The sequence below is a fragment of the Bos taurus genome, chromosome 8, assembly GCF_002263795.3.
Source record: "Bos taurus isolate L1 Dominette 01449 registration number 42190680 breed Hereford chromosome 8, ARS-UCD2.0, whole genome shotgun sequence".
In the NCBI taxonomy this organism is placed as follows: Eukaryota; Metazoa; Chordata; class Mammalia; order Artiodactyla; family Bovidae; genus Bos; species Bos taurus.
The window spans coordinates 63,046,635-63,059,447 of NC_037335.1; the positions used below are offsets into that span (position 1 = coordinate 63,046,635).

The 12,813-nt window shown below is 53.1% G+C and overlaps 2 protein-coding genes across 2 annotated transcripts; one reads left to right on the forward strand and one right to left on the reverse strand.

Moving 5' to 3' along the window:
* Window positions 1-3,171: 3,171 nt before the first annotated feature.
* Window positions 3,172-5,924, reverse strand: LOC104969390 (uncharacterized). Its single transcript, XM_059889322.1, has 3 exons — window positions 5,466-5,924; window positions 4,873-5,395; window positions 3,172-4,101 (listed from the first exon to the last, which is right to left on the reverse strand). Exons 1-3 carry the CDS (start codon window positions 5,922-5,924, stop codon window positions 3,863-3,865), a joined length of 1,221 nt encoding a protein of 406 aa, XP_059745305.1. The 3' UTR covers window positions 3,172-3,862.
* Window positions 5,385-8,411, forward strand: FOXE1 (forkhead box E1). Its single transcript, XM_005210196.5, has one exon. It carries the CDS (start codon window positions 5,923-5,925, stop codon window positions 7,042-7,044), a length of 1,122 nt encoding a protein of 373 aa, XP_005210253.1. The 5' UTR covers window positions 5,385-5,922; the 3' UTR covers window positions 7,045-8,411.
* Window positions 8,412-12,813: the final 4,402 nt, after the last annotated feature.

Consider the following 12,813-nt stretch of genomic DNA (forward strand, 5'->3'; position numbering starts at 1 on the left):
GATTCTGGGGAAAGGTATCCAGGAAGGGAGGATGTGAAGGCCGGTTCATACAGACAGGCAAGAAAGGCGGAAGCTGGCTCAGACGGCAAAGCGTCTGTCTGCAATGCAGGAGACCCGGGTTCGATCCCTGGGTTGGGAAGATCCCTGGAGAAGGAAATGGCAGCCCACTCCAGTATTCTTGCCTGGAAAATCCCATGGACGGCGGAGCCTGGTAGGCTACTATCCATGGGGTCGCAAAGAGTCGGACACGACTGAGCGAAGGAAAGAAGACTAAGAAAGATATACACCCTCAGGCTAGACAGAGAAACAGTGCCAAAAAAGCCCGAAGGAAAGAGGCCAGAGGCGAGTTTGGCCACCCATGCACGCATGCATCCACAGACAAGTGTCTTTGGGCTCCCTCACTATTGCCCCCGCGGCATTGCAACCAGCAGCTGGGCTGGGTCTTTGCCTGAGCACTGCACCACGCTCTAACCTTCTGGGTCTGCATCCCGCCCCGACCCTGGGAGCCGAGATAGCTTCAAGGTGAAGTGCCCTGATGGTCACAGCGGGGCAGGAGGCCTCAAGGAGTAGAATCAAAGGCCTGGGGCTGAGCCTGGCCTAGAGAGGGAGGTCAAATCACTGTTTCTTCCTGTATCTCAGACAATACTTGAACCCAGTCTGGTGCATTTCCGCTTTGAGAGGGAGAGGATAATCATCGGCCCTTTGAGATCATACCGCAAACCGGGAACTCTGTCCACTGAAATGAACATTCACAATCTTCCCCGCTTCTTCGAGTCCCAAGGCCACATGTAGAGCTCAGATTACCCAAGACATCAGGATGCCAGATGATTCTGGAGAGCCACTCCTGCCCCACAGACCCTCGAACCCAAAGTAGGACGTGAGCCTACTGAGAACTCACCTCCTCCTCCGGCCGTGGAGGGGTGGGGGGGGCGGGGGGGCGGGCACAGCTTTCCTAGGAGAGGGCCCAGCCACAGCCCAGCTCCCTCCCGCTGGTTCTGAGCAAAATCTACCTTGAGCTCCTCTGTCCTCGGCTCAGGAATGCTCACAGCGGCTGGGAAAGGGCGGAGGAGCTAACCTAGGGGCGGGGGTTGCTCAGGCTCCACTCAGACCCCAAGTCGCTGTACGCAGCGGGACAGGTCCGCGTCCCCCGGAAGGTTTGCCCTTTTCGCTGCAGCCGCCGCGGAGCTCCTGGGCTGTCCCGGCCGGCTCCTGAACTCCCCATTCCGAGACCAGGGGGCAGCGCTGGGAGAGGGCTTTGAGTCAGGGATTAGGAGCTTCCTCGAGGTGAGCTGGGTGAGCTGGGAGGCTGGCGGCAGGGAAGCAGAAAGCTCGCCTCTCTGGGCCCCAGTTTCTCTGCCCCGATGATGGTAATTCTCTGTCCACGGTATTTAAGTGAACCAGCAGGAGAAAGCGTTAGAAACCGTGTTGTCCTGACTAAGCTCCGGGGGTCCCTGCGCCTCCGTGGAGCAAAATAAGGTCACACTCTTGCGAACTCTTAAACTTCCAACACTCTCCCTACACACATACTGCCTTCTAGGCGGGCAGAAAACAATTTAATTTACTTTAAACTACTTCTTTGAGGACAGCATCTCATTCCCGCGTATGAGTGGGAACGACTTTAATTTTCCCCAGCAGCCTTTTTTTAAACAACCATTTTTGTCTTGAAAACAATTTAAAAGACAAGATGATCACGGGTTGGCGATATGCCCCACTTCATCCTCTTGACTCCGTGGAAATGAAATGACAGGAAGTCCGGCACTTCCCAGATGGAGAAACTGAGGCCTAAGAAGGACAACAAATAGTTCAAAGCTGCTGGGCTGAGTGACAGCTCTCACTCGGTGCCACTTCTGCAACCAGCGGCTAGGCTGAGCGTGACACAGGACTGACTGCCTTTGTGGCACTCTGAGGCCATACCTACAACCCACTGACCCTGACTGACTGTCCCAGAGTAATCCAGAAGTCCCTGTGTTCTAGCTGCCCCGAGATTCTTAGATCTGATTGGCAAGCATCTGGGCCTAGGGCTTCCATTGTCCCCCTGTAAGGAGACTGGTGAGGGCCAGGACTTCAAGCACAAGTGAGGACAGAGAACTCAGGAAAAGACAGAGAGGCTGCAGGCCCAGGAGGTAAGGCCCCAAATACCTGCGTTTCCCTTTCAGTGTAGAACCTCCTCTACACAACTTTAAGCAAGCCCCTTTGACAATCTGGGCCTGGTTTCCTTCCAGCTTGAATTTCCAAGATTTCCTTAAGAGCAGGGTACCTCTGCATCTGGGTCCAAAGATGTGGAGGAATTTCCCGTAACTCCTAGAATCCCCTCCTTTATATTTACGAAACTCTCCAAGGGCACTTCAAAACTCGGTAGTCAGGGGAAGAGCTCTAGCATCTTCTACAGATCAGCAGCACTCCTCCTCTCCCCCCAGAATTTAACGTAAAATAGCCTGTGAGGGGGAAGGTTTTTCCAAAAGGTGCTGAGGATACACTCAGGGCTGTAGGTAGTCAGAAGAGGATGGAAAGCACCCGGCATCTGTTCATATCAACATCAACTCACCCCAGCTGGACTAAAAGAATGATTTCCAAGGGACAAGAGCTAACTCTGTAGCTCTCAAATGGTTCTCAATGGGTCTGTTAATCCTATACATATTAAGGAGCACTGCCCCAGAGAAGAGGTGAAGACTGGATGAGAAGAAACTGAGGAAGTGGCCTGGCACTGAGCGGATCTTTCTGTATAGTTTTGATCCAAACGGGTTAACTGTCCCAGTTCACTCAAATCCTTTAATTCTAATTTTACATCTTCAAAGTACAGAATTTTGAAATGTGTTATTAGAATAAAACATTTATGGAACAGCATTTTAAGGATTCTTTGTTTATGAAATTCTAGAATCACAGTCTTAATAATTCTAATCTCAGGATGCTAACGCTTGGTCTGATGCATAGGCAGAGCTCAGTAGCTGAAAAGTTTGAGAAAAACGAATCGGATTTCTAGAAGAGTGTGTCCACAGTCACAAAACAATGAGGATCAAAACATCCTGAGACATGGAGGCTTCTAACCATAGTAACTGGAGCTTAAAAAGTCATTAAAGCATATGGTCACAAATATTATAAGAATTGTTAGATTATTTGAGTTATAGAATAGTGGATCTAGTACTAATATCTTAGAATGAAATAAGAGAGATGTGGATTTATACGACCCAAATCTTCCAATCAGACATTCCTAGACAGGAATTAAAATTAAGCAATATGTACCTTAGAGCTGCAAAAATGTCTAAAACAGAGAAGTTACAACTGCCAACAGTGGCATCATATTTTCAGGCACAAAATCTTACTCCCAGCATCTTAAGATATAAGGAATATGCTTTTACACTCTGAACAGAAGTTTAAAGTCATAGAGATATAATCACAGTCAAAGAATTTAGACACTGGTCATAGAATCTTAGAATTACAGAAACACATTATTTGATTTAGGGATTCATGCTAGGATAGTAGTCCAAATTTTAACATTTGGAAATCTGAATCTTGGAACCATAAAATTCAGTATTAAAAGACTGCTAGGATGTAATCTGGTTAAAATTTAACAACTTTAAACCTTTTCCCCCTTTGAAAAAAAAAATAGGATGAAACCTGGATTTTCGAAGCGTGGTTACTTTGGAAGAAGGAAGCTGGGAGTGTTTTGAGCAAGTGAAAAGCCTCTCCAGTCGTTCGAGTGTGCATCCGCGGAGGAAGGTCCTCATGTAAATTGTTCGATTGGCTTCCATACCCGGATCCGCGGAGCGAGGACTTGGACTCTCTGCCTCCTGCTTCCGAAGGCAGTTGCCCAGTGCTTGGTGGGGCTGGGTCTGCCCGGAGCTCGTTGCCACGAAGAACGCGACTAAAACCCTTGAAAGCTGGCCGCCCGTGCTCTCGCGGCTCGTTCCCCCAACCCTGCATCCGCAGCCGGAAAGCTGCATCTCGGCCGGAGCCTCTGGCTGTCGGCACCGAGTCTCGAAATCCTAAGGATAAAAGCCTTCCTCCTTATCCTTCCAAGATCTGCACGTGCTTTTCCTCCTTCAATTCTCAGAAAAGAAAACTGTGGGCTTGCGGGTGGGAAGGGACTGGCCCAAGGTCTCCCTGCAAAAGATCATAAAAAGAATACAGATCTGCGGGACCACCGACGCAGGAAATCTTGGGTGAGGCCGAGCTCGGTCTTGGGGAGTGGCAGAAAACGAACTCAGAAACCAGACACCCTCGAAGCAAACAGGTCCCCCGTGCCAGCCCCTTTCCAAGGAGACGCGCCGGCGGATGGCCACAGCTCCCCCTCCCCCGGCCCCCACTTCTCTCAGCCCTCCGCCCCGCTTCGGGATGGAGCGGCTCGGCTGCTTGGAGCCTTCTTGGCCTGAGCGAACTGGAGGAGATCACCACGAGAGGGCAGAAGCCCAGCCTTCATCCTCTTTAAACTGTGCTTCACTCCCCATCATATAGAGAGGGGTCCCGAGCCACCCAAAGATAAATGATTGGAGGTGGGGGTAGTGCGGTGTTTCCCTAAATATCAGCAATGGAAGGACATGAGATACAAAACCTCGGTACAGTCGAGGAGCCTAGCACCCAAAGAGGGAAAGTGGCTGCCTCTGGCACATGGCGAGGAAACGCACTAACACAGACGTAGGCAGGTGTGAGGTGGCTAATCCGCGAAGTCGCGGTGGAACTGTAGCAACTTACATCCTCTATAAGACCTAGGAATTCTGTCTGAAAGACGAGGGACTGGATGGAGAATGGCCAGGGAAGCCTTGACTTAGGGTTTGAGAATCATCCCAAAGACCTTGGGAGCCAATCACTTGGGACTTTTTCTCCCTTCCTCGCCCCCACCCACAAGAACCAAGAGCCCCCTCAGTCAATTCTCACCCTCTCCAGCCAAAAAAGTGAAGCGAGCCCTTCCTTTCACCTGTGGGTCCCAGCCTTCTATACAGGCTGGTAAAGTCCGGAAGCGCCGAGTTTGCGCGCCGACAGTCCCTGCCTCTCTCGGCCTCTTTCTCCCCGTCGGTGCGCAGAGAGAACCGGCCGGGGAGATCTCCAAGCGCCTTCGGCGCTCCGATCGTGTGGTTCCCGCCGCGCCGCCACAGCTGCTCCTACCTGGGGAGGTGCGCCGGGGCCCAGGGGGCGGGTAGTCGGGGGGTAGGGGGCGGGCGGGGAACCGGCACCGCCCCGAGCTTCCCGGCGCCTTTAAGGAGGAGAAACCCGCGGAGGGAGGAGCCGGTCCGGGTGTGTGCAGGGGAGCGCCTCGCCAGAAGTATTGGCGGCTGGAGGCCAACCCTTCGGAGAGGAACAGTGGCCGGCCACCGCGCCTGGCCCGCGCCGCGGCCTCGCTACCGTCGCCTCGACTCCTTGCCCTCCGCGCTTTCAGCGGCTGCGGCCTCAGGGACGCGGCCTAGGCCGCCCCCAACACAGTGCCCACGCCTGCACTAACTGCTACCGTTTCAGGCCTTTGGGCCCGCAACCTCCTCTGCACTCGCGACCTCGACGGTTATCCTCAGAATCAGCGGGAAGCCCAGAACTGATGCCAGCGCCTCAGCCCCAGGACCAATTCCAGACCCGTTGACCGCCTGGCACCAGCGCGCAAAGGACCCTTCAGCCCTAGACAGGAGTCTAGTTTCAGTACCAGCGTCGCTGCCGGCGCCTGGCTTCGAGGTCCAGAACACGAGCAGAGCCGTCGGTAGGCGGGACACTTGAACCTCTGTCTGCAGACCGCCAGTCCGGAAACCGCGGGCGCCAAGCCTCCTGCGAGCCCCTGCCAGGGAAGCTCCCGGTGCCAGCTGCGAGGACCCTCTCAGCTCTTTGCAAAGGGAACCAGCGTTGGTCCCCGCGACCCAGTGTCCCGGGCCCCGCAGCTCCCAAAGCCGCCGCCCGATCCTCGAAGGCAGCGGGGACGCCTCGGGGACGCGGGACGGCTGCGCCATGACGGCCGAGAGCGGGCCGCCGCCGCCGCCGCCGCAACCGGAGGCGCTGGCGGCCGTGAAGGAGGAGCGCGGTGAGGCGGGGGCCGGCGGGGTACCAGCGGAGGCCGCGGGTCGCGGCGCCGGTGGGCGGCGGCGGAAGCGCCCCCTGCAGCGGGGCAAGCCGCCCTACAGCTACATCGCGCTCATTGCCATGGCCATAGCGCACGCGCCGGAGCGCCGCCTCACTCTGGGCGGCATCTATAAGTTCATCACCGAGCGTTTCCCCTTCTACCGCGACAACCCTAAAAAGTGGCAGAACAGCATCCGCCACAACCTCACACTCAACGACTGCTTCCTCAAGATCCCGCGCGAGGCCGGCCGCCCGGGCAAGGGCAACTACTGGGCGCTCGATCCCAACGCCGAGGACATGTTCGAGAGCGGCAGCTTCCTGCGCCGCCGCAAGCGTTTCAAGCGCTCTGACCTGTCCACTTACCCGGCTTACATGCACGACGCGGCCGCCGCCGCCGCCGCCGCTGCGGCCGCCGCCGCTGCCGCCATCTTCCCGGGTGGGGTGCCCGCTGCGCGCCCTCCTTACCCTGGCGCGGTCTATGCAGGCTATGCCGCCCCGTCGCTCGCCGCGCCGCCCCCGGTGTACTACCCGGCTGCTTCGCCAGGCCCGTGCCGCGTGTTCGGCCTGGTGCCTGAACGGCCGCTCAGCCCAGAACTGGGCCCCGCGCCATCGGGGCCCGCCGGTTCCTGCTCCTTTGCCTCGGCCGGCGGCTCTGCCGCTAGCACAGCTTACCAGCCGGCCGGCTGCGCCGGTGCCCGACCCGCCAACACTTCCGCCTATGCGGCCGCGTACGCTGGCCCCGACGGCACGTACTCGCAAGGGGCCGGCGGGGCCCTCTTCGCAGCGACTGGCCGGTTGGCCGGGCCCGCTTCGCCCCCCGCGGGTGGCAGCAGCGGCGGCGTCGAGACTGCGGTGGACTTCTATGGGCGCACATCGCCCGGCCAGTTCGGAGCTCTGGGGCCCTGCTACAATCCTGGTGGGCAGCTCGGAGCGGGCAGTGGAGGCGCCTACCACGCTCGCCACGCGGCTGCCTATCCAGGCGCAGTGGATCGGTTCGTGTCCGCCATGTGAGCGGAGCATACAGGCGAAAATTCATAGATACCTCGACTGTCCTTACGAACTAAGTATCGACGAAACCTGAGGACAGGACTGGACAGAGGGCCGAATTGAGAGCCACGTGGCAGGGACCGAGCCGGCGTGACAGGCGCAGACTCCCGGTGCACCGCGTACACCGGGCGCCTACCGGGCGGCTTTGAAAATGGGAGGTGGGGAGAAGCGTCCTAGGCCCATGGACTGGGACAAGAGACCCTCATAGAGGCGCAGCTCCAAAGGTCTTGCCTTGGACATTCTAACCGGGGAGGGCCCTTAGCTCTAAACGGGGCACAAGGTAGCGTCTACTCCAGAGTCTAGAGGAATGGTGAAGAATCACATGATTTCACTCTTTCCTGTACTTTTCAAAGCTCTTTTTACACAGTTTGACCTCTTGTGCCTTTGACTGTCTTATTACAATAAAAGACTCCTATAGCGTCTTCCCACATAAGGTGAGGAGGACAAATTTGCAAAAGAAGTAACTTTTTTTAAAAATGGGAAAGATCTCTGTTTAGCTTGACCGAGGCCTGCTTTTCCCAGCCTCTGAGAACTGCAAACCTGGCTCTGAATCCGGACTGTGCTGGGTTGCCACAGTGTGACCCAGTTCCATCACTCACACCCTGCAGGGTTCCCATGTGATATACAAGAGAGCTGTAGAATCCAACCGTGCCCCATATGATCTTTAAGGGCCCATCAGGGCTGCTGCCGCCCTGCATATTTGGCAGCATGGATGGGCCACCCAAGGCCTAACCTTACTCCAGGGAATGGGAACAGAGCTCATAGCAAGCAACTCTGGATTAGCTCCAGGCCCCAATTATGTCACAATTTCAGCATGATGTGCTGATCATTCGACAGCTATTACTGCTGGGTCATAAATGTGGTTTTCCAATGAGGCAGGTAGAAATACATTTGTCCATTGCCCACTCTTTCTTTTCATTAAGCCCTGGACCCAATGGGTGAGTTAAAAGTCAAAGAGATAACAAAACTCTCTTGAGTCTCTTGGTGAGGGCTTTCATTTTGTGGGCTGGCCCTTCCATCCCTGGCATCTTTTCATGCAAAAAAGAAAGAAAAACTGGGGCAGTTAAGCAGGCTTAGAAAGAAACTGGTATTTAACTTTGTTTCCATTTATTTCTTTTAAGCTACAAGATGACCAAGATCAGAAAAAAAATAATAAATCCAACCATTTCCCCACCATTCTCAGGAGATATCTTGTAAGTTTTGATTCTGGAGCAAAACTTTCAAGCATTAAATATTTCAGAAGCTCGTTGTGCAGTTTCAGATAAACTTGAGTGTTCATATGAACTGTTTCTAATAAAGATCTTTGAGTAAGTGAGTTCTGGCAAGAGAAAGGCAGCCTCTTTCTGTGTAATTAATTTACTAGGGAAGAGTTGGGGAGTGTGGGAAAGAAGACTGAAAACCATTGGTAATTTTTAATTTCGTGGATTGCTCTATCCTGTTCACAAAGACATGTGAATGTGATTCAGTCCAGACAGGGTATCTGTCTAAAAAGTGCTGCCCAATAGAAATATCATGCAAGCTGCCCATGTAACTAAGATTTTTCTGGTAGCTGCATTTATTTTAAAAACAAGTGAAATAGATTAATAATATACTGTATTTAACATAATTTGTCCAAACTATCATTTCAAGGTATAATCAGTGTAAAAATTGTTGAGGTAGTGTATGTTTTTCATACTAAGTCTTCAAAATCTGGAGTGTATTTTACACTTAGAGCTCAAGTTTGGACTAACCACAAGCCAAGTGCTCAATAGCAGTGTGTGGTTGATGGCTATGGTGTTAGCAGGAGTCTAGACACTGGTCCTTCCGAACTCTGCTGGTAGTAATGAACCACCTGGAGGCAGGGAGCAGCTGCAGCACTGACCCTACGACCAGTAGGTCCAGATTTCAGACCTAGCCCTGTGACCTTGGAAATGCCTAGGTGTTAGGCCTCCCTTATCTCCCTATGGATCCTTGCAGGTTGAAATTCAAAGGTTCTCATGTGCAGCTAGACAGTCTGGCTCTCCCAGGCAGAAATCAGGATGCCTTGCCTAGCTGGCTGCTGCTGCTAAGTCTCTTCAGTCGTGTCCGACTCTGTGCGACCCCATAGACGGCAGCCCATCAGGCTCCCCGTCCCTGGGATTCTCCAGGCCAAGAATACTGGAGTGGGTTGCCATTTCCTTAGCTGGCAGTAGTCAGAAATTGAAAGGCTTCCACCCCAGGGTCTTGTCCTTGGCTGCCTAAAGCCCAGCTAGGGGATTAGGGCTGGAAAAGGGCAGTCTATGCGCCCGGTTAATGCGGTGGTTGACCCTTCTCTGTGTTTTATTTAGCAAGTCCATTGCTTTGACAGTGCCATTAACCAGTCCCTTCTCTAGGGTCCTCATTTGTGAGTAGTAATTTGTGACCCCTCGCTCAGAGTCCTCCTGAAGTTAAACGAATCAAGAGAGGTAGATACGCTGTAAACTGTAAAGCGCTTGGCACACGAGGGAAGAAGGGCTTTACAATTAAAAAGCGCCAGCTTATCCCGAAGCCTCCTGGAGCGTCGAGGTAAAACCCGGGTGAACGAGAAAGATGGAGAGGCAAAGTGCACGCGTCTTCACTCCCAACTCTCTCTGGAAACTGGGACGACGGGTGAGATGGCGCCAAAAGCCAGAGTATGTGACGGGAGAGGGGACGCTGCGAGTTGGGAACTGGGTGCGCACAGCGAGAGCCCGGAAAGACAGCGGGACTGTCGAGGTTTTGGAGAACGTCGGCGCTTTTCGGCCTCCTGCCAGCCGGCGGCACCCAAAGCTCGCGGGCCATCCGGGCGCTTCAACCACAGACGGGCCGAGCCGAGTCTACCCTCCACGCGGCCGAGCCGTCCGCGCGATTCTAGGACCTTGAGAGCATTCATTGCTGCGTCTAGCGACAGTCCAACTCTCCGAACCCCCAAACCGCGAAACAGGACCTCCCTGTCTAGGGGCTCAGAGTCGGGAGGTGTGTTTCTTTTTTCTTCTTCCTATCTTGAAACCAAAAAAATTGTGTGCCCCTATCTGGGCTCTGCACCCCCAGCGTCGTGTGCAGGCGCCCCCCGGGCTGTGGGTAATTAGATGCGTTCTTCTCTAATTTCCCAAGGCTCGTTAGAATTCGCCCCAGAGCTGTAACATTTATTTTCTTTCAAATTAACTTTGCTTGCAATTAAGTTTAAGAAACCAGCAACAAAAGGAGTCTTGGCCCGAGGTCGTTTACCACGAAAACGGATTAAGGAATCTTCCCCGGTTTAAGGGGAAAGATTCCTGCAGCGCTAGGGGAAGCGTTCCCACAGCAGAGGCCCAGGGGGAGTAGGAAGTTGCTTTCGGCGGCTGTGGATGGTGACGCCATCGGCTTCCTCAACCCCACGACCCGTGCGCCTGAAAGAGTAAGGGTAACCTCGCTGAAATGAACTCGTGAGCGTTTGGGCTGAATTCCACAGTCATGACATGAAGCTGCTGTACACAGTTATAGTTTATCCAGAACACTCATAAACATAATCTCATTTACTAAGAACTTTGTGAGAATGTTTTCATTAAAATTACATTTTTATTACAAAATTGGTACACTTTCATTGTAAAAAAAAAAAAAAAAGACAACAACCACAGAAAGAAGAGTCAAGGTAACATTAATTCACCCAGAGAAAGCACAGAAAACACCTCAGTGAGTATCTTTTCTAGTTTTTGTTTTTCCTTTGCAAGAGGCCTGAGTCCCAACTTTGTCACTGAAATACTTGGAGATCTTGACCGAACTTGCACCAGCCTATGTTGCACTATCTGCAAACCTAGGTGGCAGGTCCCCTTTCATGCTCACATTCTTGAACTCCTCTTTTTTTGGTCATCTGAATCCAGGATGCTGTTCTCCAAGAGCCAGTAGAAAGGCTGAGAGCAGGCTTGCTGTCCCTGCTGTCCTGCACAGGAGACAAAGGCCTTGTAGCTCTAAGTGTGGGCTATAGACTACCAGCGTGGGCATCCCTGGGAGCTCGACAGAAATGCAGACTCTCAAGCTCTACCCAGATTCACTGAAACACAAACTGCATTTCAACAAGACCTGAAGCATTTCTCTGCCCTACGTAGAGAGGCAAAGCTTTAGAGAAGTGTGGGGCGGGGTGTCGGTGAGGGGTAAAGTGTTACGTACGTTGTTGATCAGAGACCCCAGAATAACTTCCAGAAACTTCCTGTTTCTGGGCAAGAACCCCAACCAGAGATGGCTGCAGAGAGAGATGGCTGGGGTAGAGCCCTTCACCTCCACCCTTGGGTATACTTTACAGTCTTGGAATCCTAACCTTTCGAATGCATCTCATCTCATGTTCCCTGTCTGATGGGTGTGACTGTGACAGTGACTTCAATGAGAGTGTATCTGAAACCATCTTGAAAGCTGGGGTGTCAGAGCCTGGCCAGGAATCCAGGCTCCTGACTCCCTGCTGAGCCACTTTGGAGACCTTGGGCTCTGGTCTCTGTATCCTCTAAGCAGCAGTCATTTGCCTAAATACGGATTAAGCTTGGCAACTCTAACCCCCAGTCTGGGCTAGTTAGGGTTTAGGAGAAAAATAAAGCTCACTTTTCAGGACCCAATAGCCAGCAGGAAGAGCTGAAGGATCCTCCAGTAAAGCAGTTTAAGGGTCCCTTGAACAGCCCAAGATTATGAGTGCCCTAATGAATCCCCCCCACCCCCGCCATCCCCACAGTCCCCCTATTCCCACCCCCAATACACACAGCTTTCTAGAGAATTCAGTTTCTGTGCTCATCCTGTTCCTGAGAAGTGCTGACTGCTGGGGCTGGCATGACAGAATAACTGGAGGGGGCGGGGAAGGTCCCTGATGAAAAGTTGTTCAGACAAGGGGCATGTACCAGACTGGATTTTCTTCCCGGGATCACAGAGCAGCTCGGTGGAAGAACCAGGACTCTCATCTCAGTGCTCACATGAGTTTTCAATAATAAGAATAAATAGGAATACGATGTGTGTGTATAGAGCTTCGACAGAGCTAAAGGGACACGTGACTTAACTCATAGCTGTAAGTGTCCAAGCCTGACTAAAACCTATGCCTCCCTCGAGGGAGACTACATTTGATTATCATCCTCATAAAAGGCAATGTGGAAATGGAAGTAATCAGATGGGGGTGGTTGTGAAGGTGGGGGTTGAGGGATGGAGAAGGAGTGCAACTGGGTGGGGGCCCTCCATTCTATGGATGGGTAAAGCGAGCCTGGGATCAGTTAAATACATAGCTTAGAACTACCCAGAGGGAAGGCAGTGTGGTTAGTGCTTTTCAGCCCAAACTGAGCAGTGAACTAAAGAAAAAGCAGGGCAGACAGGTAGGGCAGAAGAGGATGGGAGGCCCTCCCTCTTCTCTCCAGGTAGAGGCCAAAGCTAGCAGAACTCCTGGGATGGAAAGGACGACTGCTCCCTGTGGAGCTCCCCATACCCCTCTGCCAGCCCCACAACCCTTCTTCTGAGAGCTGAGGCTTGGATTTCCAGCTCAGCCCAGAAGGGTTAACCAGGTGCAGAGGCAGTAGTCAGAGAGGCGCTGGGGATCAACTGTCAGCCCCTCCCAGGTTGAGGAAGGGACTGGGAGCCAGAATCAGGGTGGATCTCTGCCCTGGTCAGAACATCGGCTTATCTCATTATCTGAGAACTTGGAGCGGCTTCCCAGCTATGATTTTTCATGCATGGAGGCAATCAGCAACCAGAGATGAAGTATGAGAAGCACAGCCTCATACAGCCCAACTCTCTCCACCGCTCTCAGCCGCC